We start from the raw sequence: 14,939 nt of genomic DNA on the forward strand, positions 1-14,939 counted from the left end.
TTTCATATTCTTTCTGTGTTCGGGGATGCCAACCTCAGAGGAAACCCCTCCTCCGCCTGCCTCCCACGCATCCACCTACACAGTGGAAACTTCTGTCTGCACAAACACACACAAACAGACACACACAGAGGCACGCACATCGCAGCTGCCCGGGGGAGGGTTTCAGATGATGTAACACACCTTTGGCAGCCATATTGGGAGTCAGGTGTTTGACGGCAACAATATTCTCTATTATACATTATATAACTAAATATTTGTTCTGTGCAATATGTGGTTTGAGGTATCTGTAGTGTACTTAAGTATCGTCATTGTATTTATCTGACACTGATATTTACTGGTTCATCTACAAATTAAGATTCTACCAATAAAACAAATGAAAAACTTGTAAAATATGATGCATTTTACATTTTGAGCTAAAACAGGTGGTCACTTATGAAAAAAGTGATTGATACTTTGTAATTTTCTTTTCCTTTTCCTCATCTTGATTTAAGGTAAACAGGAAACAGAACCACCTAATCAGATTTCTCACTTTCACAATGAGCATTACTGAACGCATCTCACTTCACCAGCATTCTGAGAAGCTCCACTTATTATTTACTCACTATTACTAATCCTTTCTCACATTATATCATCCACTGCAGCTCTGTGAGGCCAAAACAGGTTTGTCAAATAACATCTGACAAGAATAACAATAAAAAAACACCTTCACAGAATGTCTCTCTCACTGAAAGGTAGATATCACATTCTAGTTTCATGTTAATCTAAGACTAATCTAAGGAACTCATATTTTACACAAGCACCTTATTGAAAAGAGCTATTTGAGGAACTGAAGCGTTTTTTTTTTTATCTTATTGACGCACAAACTGTTGTGGTGTAAATGACTCATTTCTAAAATAATCAAAGCAAACATAAGCTGTTTCAAAGAAGCACAAACACAAAACAGTAGAGATGGTAGGTTTTAGGACACTGATCAAATAAATCCAAACACACTGTGTAATGTTACAAACGCACACATGCATGTCACATGTGAGGATGCTACTGCAGCAGCGGAACAATGCAGGGCTCCCCGTGTGGGGGCCGACACTCAGAGAACGGGATGTTCTCTTTGGTGAACACACACTTCATAGTCTTACACGCACACACACACACACACCACAAACACAAACACGTGGGTGTAGCAGTAAGTCAAAAGGGAAATCTACCTTCCAGTCAGTGTCTGCTCCAACGAGATTTCTGGCGCCACAATTATTAATGACACAAACTACTTTTTCTGCACTTTCACTTTGTTTGTATCGTCATTTTGAAAGTGTAATCACAAGAAATGATCTTAGTTCAATTAAAAGTTTCAGTATCACTACATCAACAACATCTTGTATATTATTTATCATTAGATCTAAAGACAACAATCTGCTCACACACATTTTATTTCTTCTTTCCTTCTTGTTAAACCCAGTTTTTCTCTCCCAGCATTGACACTTTCTCACAGTCTAGTACTTTTCCTCTGTTTCAACATTTGATTTGAAGAGAGAAGTTTTTTTTTTATGTGTGAGATGATCAAACACGAGTCTACTGCCCCCTAGTGGCTAGCAGGTGCAGTGGAATAGAACAGAACAGATCAATTTGAACAGAACTATAGAGAAACAGAAGAACAGCAAACAACACAATCGAACAAAATAGAAAGAATCAGAAGGAATAATTTGCTTGAATATTATAATAAAAAAATCATACATTTCTTTCAATAGCTTCCACATCATGTAACCGACTGACTCCACAGCTATGATCCTATTCCTCATTCCAACAAATCAATATAATTACATACATTTTAAACATTAACATGGATATATGGAATTTTCTATTCATGACAAACCCCACAGAAAGTTATTGCATGAACATTATATTTACACACAGTATAAGTGTCGTGATCTAAAGCAGAGGTTCACATTTTATATTTTCTTTTTTCACAGGTGCCATTATTTCCCAGGAATATTTTTCATCTAATTCAAAGTACACAAAACTACCTTTTAAGCATTGATCTTACAGGTTTATCAGAAACGGCTGAATACAAGCAGCAGTTCAGCCTTTAGTCCACCTCTCAAGTGTCAGGGAAGTCCGACTCCCTTCTCCTCCCTGAAAACTCCTCTAGTTTCACTGGTTATTTCCCAACAGATTTCTTCCCCACAGGTTTGTAAGTAGTACTGTCAGGAATATATGGTTGTGCGTTACAGTCACAGGTTGTCATGTGTTCCCAAGCTTGAAAACACAAGTTTACACGATGATGTGTCGGCCTGAGGGAGACGACATCGTCCTGATCCACAAACATCAGCACGTTTACTTCGTCTGATATGTTTCGATATGTGTATTTGTGCGTAATGGCGTTAATGTACGGAGATTTAAGGCACATCACAGGCAAGGTTAACATAAAAAATCCACTTCAAATTGAAGATACATTTAAAATTCAAGTTAAAATTAAGTTAAATGAAAGTGTGCATTTTTCACCAACACGATTTTTTAAGTTGGATTTGTCCTGCACCCTCTATAGGCTTGTCGGCTCAAGGACAATTTCATTTTATTACTATATGCCGTGCAATGTCAGGTATGGACATTATATTTTGTTTTCACATTGATTCACTCAAATTCTTTCACACCAGAAAGTTTCTCTGCAGTGTTTTGATGAGTTTTTCAAAATGTTTTCTTGATACAATGATCGATATTATCATTTGAGTAGATAAGCAACTCTTTATAATCAAAAGTTTAAATAAAATGTATAATCTATATGAAATTGGTGAGAACAGTTTGTGCGTCTTCACATTATTGAAACTCTCACTAAGGCCGGAGAGTTTTTTTGAAGTTTGCAGAATTTGGCTCGTATGACATGAGAAAGCCCTTTTTCTTCACAGGACAGAAAATCCACATTGAACAACAAAGATACAAAATAACCTGATCCTTGTGTGTCACAGTCACAACAAAAAGCAGTTTCTTTAAAACGGGGCTGAGGTTGTTCCTCTTTGGTTCTTCTGGGAACTGTTCTTACTGAACCTGAGGTCTCGGTTCCAATGCCCCAAACACATCAGCGACAGACGATGCACATCAAAATAGCACCACGACTGTTTTGTCTTTGTAAACCCGCGGTCCAGCAGAGGTGAGGTGCATCATATGATTCCCTGCTGAGCGGCAACAGAAGCACAACGATTCGGATCTAAATGAGCAGCTGAGCTACACTTGGACCTGCGGCAGCGTCGGACTAACATGGTGGAGATTAGGACCGCGGAGCTGAGCATGAAGCAAGCGCCGCTGAGGAGGAAGGTCGCTGCATAGTCGCCGGTCCTGTCGACCAACCAACCTGCAGACAGACACACAGGAGGGATGAAGGAACATAAGTATGAATAGATAAAGAAATACATAAAGAAATACAGTTTGGGATGAAAAAGGCTATTTTTGTTTTACTGCATTTATTCATCTATTTCTCAATTATAATGTTTATATATTTATTTCTACATTCCTACAATTATTTCTACAGGTCAGATTTAACACCATTGATTGGACTAAACGAAAGAAATCTGGGGTCGTTGCAGGTGCTTCCGAGCTGCAGCCCAAAATAACATTTTATCATTTTTAAAATCAAAGATGCCAGGGAACAGATTTTGAGAAAGAAAAACCATAATAATCTTAATGCTGATCTCAGTTTTGTGGTTTGTCAATAACGCTACTCAATAATTAATGTTTGCCATTGATACCCACTAAAATCTTCCAGGTCACAGCAGCAGTTGTAATAATTCAATGACCTCTTACCTCCTATCGGCGGGCTGATCAGGTAAGGGATAGCGTGCAGGAAGTAGACCACACCCAGGCCGGAGGTGAGATGGGTGGAGCCCACGATGTCAGAGGTCACCACTGGGATGAGCGCCACGTACGCTCCGTCAAAGTATCCGTAGAGCACGGCAAACGAGACGAGGAGCGAGAAGGAGCGCAGGAGGGGGGCGAACATGCAGCAGAGGCCCTCCAAGCCGAGCGCCACCATGAAGCTCAGCATGCGATACTTCTTCAGACACCTGGAACAAAGGAAATCTATCAGTATCCTAATCAGTATTTATCACAAACACACAAACACAGAAGGCACGTACTTCCTGTCCGTGACCCATCCGAAGGTGATGTTCCCCACAATGCCACTGACTCCAAATATGGACATGAGGAAGGCGGCGTGCTTGTGGTCCACCCCCACACTGAGGGCGTATGGGACCAGGTAAACCACTGGAGCGCTGCAGCCGTACGCCAAAAACAGGAAGGACACCGACAGAATCAGGAAGTCGGGCCTCACAAGGAATCCAAACTCCTCGGTGGACTCGAGGCAAAAACACCGACTTCTGGATGAAGGGTTCGTGTTCACTAACGCAGGAGGAGGGCTGACGGCGTCCGGTTTGGTTTCAGTGAGTCCTGGGTCTTCTGTCTTCAAATCTGTCTTGTCAGCTTTACCGCTCAAGATCATGGATTCAATTAACTTCATGTCCTCAATCGTGCTTCCGTTTGCTAATTTGGCATCCGAGCGTTTGATCTCCCCGAGCACCGTCTCCGTTAGCTTGTTGCTGAATAAAATGCACTCAGCTATCTTTATTTCTGTTTGACCTGAGAGCAGGGCTATGTTCCTCTCAGACAGTTTGTCGTTTTCCAGTCTGATGTTTTTAAACGCTCCGTTGGAGATGAGCAGCCCTCGAGTTTCCTTCAAGTTGCTTATTTCCAGCTGCTTTGGCTCCCCCTGGCTGCAGTCAGCTGGAACTTTTTCAGTGTCTTTCGTGTCCAGCACTGTTGTCAGGCAGTCGTGCTCTGAGTTAGTCAACTTCTCGGATTTCCTGTAGATGGATGAGAAGAAAATATTAGAAAATACATTGAATTAGATCAAAATAATTGATGTGAATAGTTTTGGTGGATATGCTTTATATTAATGATTAGAAAGTTATAGATTTTGCAAGGTCCCTGTGACCTTAGACACCAACAGTGGACGTTTGCACCAAATTTGAAGATATTCCCTCAAGGCATTCTGGAGATATTTTGTTCCAAAGATATGTGCGTCCATACAGACTGAGGCACAACCTGGCTGTTCCTGTCACAGACACATGAAAACAAGCTGTCGTCGTACTAGACTATTTCTAATCCAGGAACAGAGACGTCCTGTAGTCATCAGTTTTAGCTTGGGAACCTCCTTTGTTGGACATTTGCACATCTTTGCTCTGGGCACTTGTGAAGAGCATATTAATACATCTGTGACCTTTCAACGGATGAAAAGAATCATCATAAATCAAGTGATTAACAAATCAACAATGAATCTGCAGTTGCAGCTCTAGAACACACTGAAACAAGTCTTCTCTAGAAGACTTATCTTTTCCTTGGATCTGAGGACTTACCCTTCACCTTTTGGCTCCAGCGGCTTCATCAGAGCTCCAACAACACACAGGTTGGAAACAAATCCTCCCAGGATGAGCAGAGCTCCTCTCCAGGAGTATTGCTCAATGAGCAGCTGGACGACAGGAGCCAGGATGAAGGTCCCGATGCCGCTACCTGAAGATGAGGTGAGAATGGATTTGATGGGATGAAACAACAAGAAGAGTCGAAAAGAGGAGAACCGAAGAGGAACTTAATAGGCAGAGTAGAGAAAAGTGAAAGAGGATGATAGAGTAGAGGAGATGAGACAGAAGAGTGAAGTATAAATGACGAGAGAAGAAAGCAACAGGTAAGCGAAGATGTAAGTACCGGACTGGGCGATGCCATAGGCCAGAGCTTTCCTCTCATTGAAGTACCTCCCAACCATCGCTATGGCTGGTGTGTAGCTGAGAGCAAAGCCAAGACCTGCAGAGGATGAATAAGAAAGTTTTCCAGTTTGTCAAAAACTTGCCAAATGTTGCCAAATCTGAGCAGAAGTTGGTTGTAAACAGGATGCGACACAGGAAGATTAAGTATCATCAACTACAGCTTGTTCTGAGCCAGAGGGGCTTGCTTTAATGAAATGAGACATTAAGTGCTGAACTTCTGGGAAGAGAGTCAGACCCCAACAAGAATAATTCTGTAAAATGTGATCCTGTAGTAGCACTGTGGGGAAGTTTTAATGGGCAATTCAACACAAAATAAACATTCAAAACTCTCAATGTAATGATTTAAATCATGTCAACAACAGACGACAGTAAATCTGCAATCACATTTGAGCAGGGTTTGTTTGCTGCAGGTAAACGGTCCATGTGAGGGCAAAAGAGGCGGGACACTGCATTATCTGCATTCATAAACCTGTAGCTACACCCAGTGTTAAACTGTTATCATAAAAACAAATCAGGAATATGTGTCTGACATGTTTGAATCTGTTAAATCGTACGACTATTCTTTTCCTTCATTATTTAAACTACATTAATAAGATGTGATGCATGATTCTCCTGTGGAGGATTAAAGAAGCCTTTCGACCTTGATGACATGACGTCACCAGGGGTCTCTCATCTCTTTCTTCTCTTATTGTGCATGGTTATACATTTTGTTAATTTCTCAACTGAAGTTTCTCCTGATTGAAATGGATTTACCAAGACCAGATATTGATAAAGTGCCCGTGTGTCATGATCTGCTTGCGTACCTGTGAGGATCCCCAGGGAAGTGTAGAGATATTCCAGACTGGAAGCGAAGGAGCTGAGGATGAATCCGGCAGCCGACAGCAAACCTCCCAGAATCACCGTCGCTCTGCAGGACACTCGGCTCCCGAGGAAACCACCCAGAGGAGCTGCAGACGCACTTTGAGTTAACTCCATCATTTATTATTTACAGTGTTATTTATTTTCTGCGTGTACTGATGTTTTACCACAGAGCATGGTGGTACAGTCAATCAGACTGTGGATCCAGGCGGTGGTGGAATAATCCTGCTCGAAGTGCAGCTGGAACTCCACGAAGAAGATGGAAACACATCTGATGACAGAGAGAGGGAACGTTAGATTTATTCCATTTTAACACAGCAGCAAGTGTAGCATTGATAAAGAACAGTTCTCTTGATACAGGGTGTTTATCGCCCGTGTCTGTGTGTACGAGTACAAAATAACTTGAAAACCAGATGGACCGATTCCCACCAAACTTGGTGGGAATTTAACTTGGGAGGGTTTCTGCAGATGATTAACGTTTGTACCTGATCAGTCAAAGGTCAACAAAAGATAGGGTCAGAAAAATGCCTCTCCACAAAAATATGGCCAGAGAGACAATCTGAAGTTTATATTGATTTAAATTATACCCCATCATATGATGAGTGATGTCATGAAGAAGTGCGAAAGAAATCAAAACTGACATGAGGGATCCCATTGGACTAGAGACACAACTTTAAGCTTATGTAGATCAAAACGTCCTTTATGATCGTACGGTAGCAACAACGTCATGACATCACTGTGACATCAGAAATACTGTGTCATCATGCATTAACTTTTTCAGCCAATAAGATTAGAATTAAACCGTTTATTTAGATTAACCAATCATTTGTCATCATGTGTGAAATGGTATTATTACAAAATAAAACCAAAGCATTGCCTGATAGGTTAATAAACAGTGAAAACCTTGTATCACACAGACCAGGATAGATTATCCAGTTGGAATGGGACAAATAAGAGTTTGGTAAGAGAGAGTAAATCAAGACAGTATCACTTTAAACTCTCTGTCTTGTGTCAGAGAGAAAGTAACTATCCAAATCCTGCTTCACTGTTATGTCATGACTTGTCTGGTGTAATAATTATTAAAGGGTTTAGATCATATAAGGTGTCAGTTCCATGTCAGAGTCAATAAAGTGGAGTTGGGTGTGGTGTTTATCAGTTTATGGCCGTCAGTCATATTCGCAATCTGAGGGCTCTGTACACCCTGACCCATTTGTTATGACTCCGATCGCCCGTTATGTAAAACCAGCAACTCTTAGAATTTCAGAAAGCCATTAAGTCAGTGCATTGATAAGATCACATTAAAATCATAGTCATTCGGACAAAAGTGATTTTACTTTATGATCTGTGTTATTGACTGGAGACAGAAATAAATGTAGCACACACACACACACACACACACACACACACACACACACACACACACACACACACACACACACACACACACACACACACACACACACACACACAGGTAGAGTTAGTATCAGAAATGTTTAATCTAATGATGACAGCAAATTAGAAGCTGGATGGTTTTTATTGCTCTTATTACATGATTGTTCTCTTAATTTAATTTCCTCTCATCTCGGGTGGCGCAGTGGAGCAGTGGTTAGCACCGTTGCCTCACAGGAAGAAGGCTCTGGGTTCTAACCTGGTTGTGGGTTTGGTTGGTAGTCTCTATATGTCGCCTCACCCAGCTCTCCCTGCGATCCTCAAAGGACAAGTGGTATAGATCATGGATCTTTTTGGGATGTTTGATGCCGTCTGTCCGTTCCCTGCTCCCCTTTGTTCTCTGTCTAGACACCCCCGACCATATGAAAGATGTTGCTGGCGCTGTGTGAGGAACATGATCCCTCGTCAGCTTCCCTCCGGCAAGAATGTTCAGGGCCTCAACCCTATGTCTTTCCAGTGGCGGGTGAAGTGTTGTCCCTGCGCTAAGTGCACACTTGTTTTTAAGTGTCAAGTGTCAGCTGAGTTGGGGGGGCGATGGTCTGACTGTGCAAACTAGGAAACATGGAAACCTCTCCCCAGAATGTTTAAAGCCCCAGTGGAAAAAAGACCACATTGATTAGCAGCTTACAGGTTTGAGCTGAGTGGGAGTGGAGTCCTGCCAGGTAATAACACAGAGGGGTTTCAAAAAGCTGAGAACATGAAGCTTGACCTCTGGGCAGAGTTAAAGTTTAGTTGTTTAGTAGATTTGATGAAAGAACAGTTGAGTCTGGTCTCCAGAAAATGAGGTTCCAGATGAAATATTCTCCCACTCAACATGATTAGATACCGGATGTGTTTACGTGGTCTTCGTTCATATTGAACAGATCAGGGATTTTATCAAATGTGGCCGTTCTGCAGGATTAGTGGAGTAAGGGTCACGTTATGAAACCATGACGTCCAGGGTGTGAAGGTTTGAACCCGTTCCTTCTTTGTATTTGTCTTTCCCTCACCTCAGCTTTGTGGCTTAGAAAAAAAACACAAGATATGAAAGGACTGTAAAGTAGAATCACCGCCCTGTTGTTGCAAGCCTCCGCCACCCAGTGCAGGTGTTATCTCCAGACTTATATGAGGTCACGAACCTTGACCTGTGATAACCAAATTCTTATCAGGTCTCTGAGCCTAGGAGAGCTTTTGCAGGTCTTCCTGTGATGTTGTGATCACAAGACCAAAATGTGCTTTACAATTTAATCACCAAAATCTAATCAGTTCATCTGTGAGTCCAACTGAAAGTTTGTACCAAATTTGAAGAAATTCCTTCAGGGCGTTCTTGAGATATCCTGTTCACAAGTATGGGACGGACGGCTGGACGACCCGAAAACATAATACCTTTGGCCACAGGTTTTGGTCGTAACTCATTGGATTAAAAAACGTGACAACATCACCTGGTCACTGCCCGAATGCAGATGGTGGCGAGGAAACAACCAGCAACGATCATCCAACCCCAGCCGCCTTCTGGTGCTGTTGTGACGCCACTGGTGCTCCTGCCTTCTTTGGGCTTCTCCTCCTTGTTGACTGCCATCGCTCCAGCCAATCACAGGGCAGATTGGCATCGGTGTTCTCTTCCTCAGACACAGGGGGGCGCTGGAGGTCAGAACTCCTCTCCTCGATGTTCTCTGCTGGTCTCTAAACGTACAGCACGTTTTTCATTGGCCGGGTTGAAGATCTGCAGACACCTGAAAGAACCATCGTCCTTCCTGTTCCTCCTCTTCCTCCGTCACTGAGGAACCACAGAAATTCAACCTTTTCAGATATTGATTTTTTGACCCAGACAGATTATAGCAAAAGTTTGCAATCGTAGTTATGAGACAAAAAGACACAATAGGGCGCCGCCCTCCATAAGAAAACAAGGGGAAAAGATGATAATGAAACATTTTGTCAATTATAATTACAATCAGCTGCAGCGTCGAGCCCAGTTCAACAGAATCGAGCAGAATCAATTTACACAAGATGAACGTGAGCGACGTTTAAATCATCCTCGTATCGGACCATCATGTGAGAAGCCAGGAGCGGTGTGTGTGTGTGTGCGTGTGTGTGTGCTCCCAGACAGCACACACGCACACAAACAAACAAACACACACAGGCCCCGCCCCTCTCACTCGCTCGCTCAGAGAGACACGAGCAGTGAGATCAAAGGACCGTTACCCGAGTGACTTTGAGGAAGAACAGTGGAAACACAGAGTTTCTCTGGTGTCAGCTGCTCGGGGGTCAGATCACAAGCTGCAGTTTGTTTGTACCGAGCTGGAGTTTCTGTTTCCTCCTCCACCCCGACCTGCTCTCACTGGAACTAATAAACACTCATCACTGGTTTTCAGGACCTGATCAGCACATGAGGAAACTCAGTGTTTGTTCGATTCCAGAGTTTATGAGGCTGCATTTAAAAAACATCACGGAAAATGTCTCGTCAACATGTTGTGCTCAGAACAACAACAACACCAGACGTGACGTGAATAGCCGGACTCTGTTGCAGAGAGCGGAGCGACACGCAGACATGTATTTACCCATCAAACAGGAAACCTTAGCCACCATCGCAACAATCCAGCCCCTGGGAAGTGGGTCAGGAGCCGCCACTGGTGCCCACGTGTGACTTTTAGATTTCCAGCTTTCTCTCTGGACATGTGACTCCAGACAAAAGGTGCAACGGTCCTGCCTGGAACTGTGTAAAAGCTTGGCCCCAGCCCCCAACAGTTAAACATCGCTCTGAGCTGCGGTACCACACGCTGCTGGTACAGAGGTGTGGTGCAGATGAAGCAGCCAGGTGTTACTCGTGTGGTTAAACAGGCTGAAGCGACTGAAAGACGAAAACAAATGCGGTCAAACCCCAGATCAGATGTCAGCTCCGTGTTCCCAGGAGCCGGTCCCGGTTCAGCGCGTCTGTGGCGGTTCGCTGCTGGATCCTGGTTGTTTGCATCTGTAAGTCAGACCCTGAGGGAAACGCTCCCCCCATGTTGATCACCGCAGCAAAGTGCGCCGTCATGTGTGAAAGCACAGCGAAGCCAGCTGGCCCCTTTTGTTTTGCGTGTCTACTTGTGCATTTACGGTAAAGTGGTACGGCAAAGAAAATGACAAAAACACTATTTTATTTATAGTCTCTCATTATAGATATATATTTATCTTCATGGCGTAACTGCTCATATCAAATGTCATGTCTCTTTACTGCACAATTAAAGGGAAAGTGGGTGAAAAAGGCAGAATGTATTCATAAAGTAGTCATATTTGGACGCTCAGTAAAAATATTCTGTGAGAGGTTATGAATCATTTCCAGTGGATTCCTCTTCATGGTTTCTCTGACTAGTTTCATATCAAACCTCATGACTTTTTACTGCAGAATGACTGAGACATTTTAAGGGAAAGTCTGTGAAAATGGTCCAATGTCTTCATAATGTACGAAAAAACAGAATGATAATAATCATAAAAAATATATATACTAATATATTTTACTCTCTCTCTCTAGGTCGTTATGCTCACTGTTGTTCAAAATTTAAATAGTATTTTTAGAACTTTTTATTATGTGTATATTTGTATGTATCTTGTAAAGCACGTTTTTTTTATCAAAAGTGCAATAAAGGAAAATGTTTATTGTTATTGTTACTTCACTTTTTTTTAAGGATTTATTTTATTATTTACCGTGATAAAGAAACAGGGCTGTGTGAAATACAAAATAAAAAACTGAATATCTAGAGTTGCCAAACAATTGGTTTAATTTTCCCCCATTGTTTCTTTAACATTTGATTTATTTTTTGATTTATTACATTTGCTAATGTTGTTATAATTGTTTTAAACAAATAAAATTTCAGGTTTCTTTTTGTAAATCGAGCTCCGTCTTTCCTGATATAATGTCAGTGACACTCAGAGGTGGCCGACCATCATTTTGAAGTGGAATTAGTCTGAAAACAGGAGGTTTCTTCTCAATTATAATATGGACATTTTTCATAATTTCAAATATGACTACTGTATGAATATATTGGGCCATTCTCAGACTTTCCCTTTGATTCTACAGCAAAAGGACATGACATTTCATATGAGCAGATACGCCATGAAGATAAATTTCTATCAAATGAGAGACTTTAACTAAAATAGTGTTTTTGTCCTTTTTTGCTGCTCCAACTATCTTTTAGATTCTACCGTAGAGGCAGAAGTAGACGCGCAACAAAACCCCACACGTGACGGCTCCCTTCACTGCGCTGATCCCTTTAATGTGTTGCTAACACCTGAGGGTTCGAACCAGCAGCCGTGAAGCCGCGTGGATTTGCATTTGAAAAGGCCTTCACATCACCTGGGCTGTTTGCCTCATTCAAGCTACTACGTCTGAGCAAACAAGCTGAGTGTGCGCGTGAGCGGTGATAGGCAGACTGGAGGGGGCAGAGACCGTGGTTACAAGAAACCTGACAAACTTGAAAGAAAACTTGAAAGACAAAACCGATTCAAAAACTCAACTAAACACGAAGAACCGTCATGTCTGTGCTGCAGAAATCTGCTGTGCAAAGTCCAAAGGTTCCTGAGCAGCCGCTTCTGCTTCGTCATCTGCTCCATCCAAAGCTTATCTCGACAAACTAACAGGCTGTAAAGTTTGCATGTGTGTGTGACAGCTTGTGGACAGAGAAGGTCCCTTCTGCTGCTAAGTAAACTGGCCCCAAGCCAGGAAAACAGCCCAGTTTACAGAGATTAACTGGAACTGGACATCCCACAGTGTTAGAAAGAGACTGCGTGGGAAACAATTTAATAACCTGTGATTTACTGTAGGATTTAATTACCTGAAACACTTTAAATACTTAGAACAATGTTGGTACAGTGGATTAAAACAGAACTGGTCGTTTTAGAGGAAAGGATGAGTAAATCTTTCAAGAACACATATGGAAACAAAAGTAAAGTTTTGGGAAAATCGTGAATAATGGTGTAAAATGGTTAATGTAAAGTTAGTCTGATACAAGATGGAAATCCTGAATCAGATTCTTGAAGCTGGCGCTGCACTTTTTTAACTGGATTTGTGATCTAAAGTTAGAAAGAATAAAAAAAAATCTCCCGAGTAAAGTATTTACAATGAATGTCCTCTGCAGGCACGTTTAGTTTTTATATTTTTGACAATTCATTCTGTGATTCGTTGTAAATCACACATTTCCACGCGTGTGTTCTCCTGCAGTTACTGTTCATTCAAAAATAAAAGAATCCAGAAAGAAACAAAGGGTGAGAGACATAGACTGAGTCTGTGAATGCAGGGAGAGAGAGAGAGAGAGAGAGAGAGAGAGAGAGAGAGAGACAGAGAGAGAAAGAGAGAGGGAGAGAGAGAGAGAGAGAGAGAGAGAAAGAGAAAGAGACGAACAAGATAAAAACACAAAAACAAGTGTTGACTCACATCAGCTTCTGCTTCCTCCTCCTGTGTCACCGCTTCATGGCTCCGGTGTCCAGCAGCAGCAGCAGCAGCTCGACCACAGCAGCGACCGGGTGACAAAGGATAAATGGAAACTGGGAGTTCTCCAGCTGTTGCCTGTGAGCTGCTCTGCCATGAAACATCTGCAGCTGCAGTTTAAGATACTGGGGGGGGAGGAGTGACGTCACACCGCGGCGAAACTCTCTGTTCCCAAAAGACACGTTCCCTTGCGTAACGCGTAGACCACATAACACACTGCACGCGCAGGAGGCCTTTTTGTGTGTAACTTTGTGTCCGCGCCTCCATTTCACGACGTCAACACCACGTTTTGTGCGTAAACTCGCTTTGAATCTCAACCTGTCCGTGCACCAGGGGCCCCCCAGTAGGTGGCGCTAATGATGCAGACCGTGGAGCTGAATTCGTGCCAAAACTTAAACAAACAAACAAACTAATGCACAAAAACCAAACAAATACACATTTCTAATAACTGACTGGTGAACTGCAGCCATTTGCTATACAACCGCAGCATTAACAGGAGTTAGACAGGTTCTCTGTAGATGCTAATAACACTTTTACCTAATGTAACATTCAGTGCATTTCCCTCGTCCCATTATACCGATATTAAATATTAATACTATATATTCTACAGTGTATTAAAGTGTAGTGAAGAATCTGAATACTTCCTCCATCATGGTCAGTTCCAGGGCTCCATGTAGTGGATGAAAAGTGACGTTGTAATGACGTATTGTTGAGTTTAATGTTAACCCCTCACAATATCCATTCAGCAATTCATTCCCAACATTAAAGATCTTCACCTGCCGCTTAACGTGATTGTTGCCCAAACAAATCTGGATAAAAATGGAAAAATAGAGAAAAGAAAATACTAAACTCTTCTGAACTATAGTAGACAACCTTAGTCACTTGAATACAAGAACCCAACCAGTACGAGGCCCCTGACTAATGGGCTCTGCTATGTGCTGCCTCCAGGCCCAAGTCTAACTCTCTCTTCAAAGTTCTTCTCAACTTTCCCTCAAGGTGTTCGTCGACCATCGGCCTTGTGCCGGTATTTAGCCTTAGACGGAATTTACCACCGGCTTTGGTCAGTATTAGAAAAGTTCACAGAGGTCATATATATATTCACACACCCCAATAAAATAAAATTGTATACTTCTTAACTTCCTCCAACGACGGATCATCTCTCACTCCTGAGTTATTTCCTCTTTTCTTCTGGGTCTGACATCTCTTGTTGCTCCTGTTCGACAGTTTTTTTTTTAACCACTCTGATGTATGGAAATATTAATAATGAATTAGCTTCATGAATTATTAAACAGGGCGAATCTACATCTACATCTGATTTATCAACATTCCACCCAGTGACGAGTCAAACCTGCTGATGACAGGGAATTGAAGGAGTTTTCAGCTTACAG

The 14,939-nt window shown here is 42.1% G+C and overlaps 1 protein-coding gene across 6 annotated transcripts; it reads right to left on the reverse strand.

The window, feature by feature from the left end:
• Positions 1–943: 943 nt before the first annotated feature.
• On the reverse strand, positions 944–13,662 carry LOC118119209 (monocarboxylate transporter 12-B). Of its 6 annotated transcripts, none has more exons than XM_035172953.2 (9): positions 13,498–13,662; positions 9,530–9,864; positions 6,827–6,930; positions 6,605–6,748; positions 5,743–5,838; positions 5,397–5,550; positions 4,122–4,844; positions 3,790–4,049; positions 944–3,340 (listed from the first exon to the last, which is right to left on the reverse strand). In XM_035172953.2, exons 2-9 carry the CDS (start codon positions 9,664–9,666, stop codon positions 3,150–3,152), a joined length of 1,809 nt encoding a protein of 602 aa, XP_035028844.2. In that variant the 5' UTR covers positions 9,667–9,864; positions 13,498–13,662; the 3' UTR covers positions 944–3,149. The 6 variants fall into 6 exon arrangements, with proteins under 6 accessions (XP_035028844.2, XP_035028840.2, XP_035028843.2 ...); XM_035172949.2 differs by lacking the exon at positions 13,498–13,662 and adding an exon at positions 10,965–11,159; XM_035172952.2 differs by lacking the exon at positions 13,498–13,662 and adding an exon at positions 10,646–10,952.
• Between the last annotated feature and the right edge of the window lie 1,277 nt (positions 13,663–14,939).

This window comes from Hippoglossus stenolepis, chromosome 12 (genome assembly GCF_022539355.2).
Source record: "Hippoglossus stenolepis isolate QCI-W04-F060 chromosome 12, HSTE1.2, whole genome shotgun sequence".
Lineage (NCBI taxonomy): Eukaryota > Metazoa > Chordata > Actinopteri > Pleuronectiformes > Pleuronectidae > Hippoglossus > Hippoglossus stenolepis.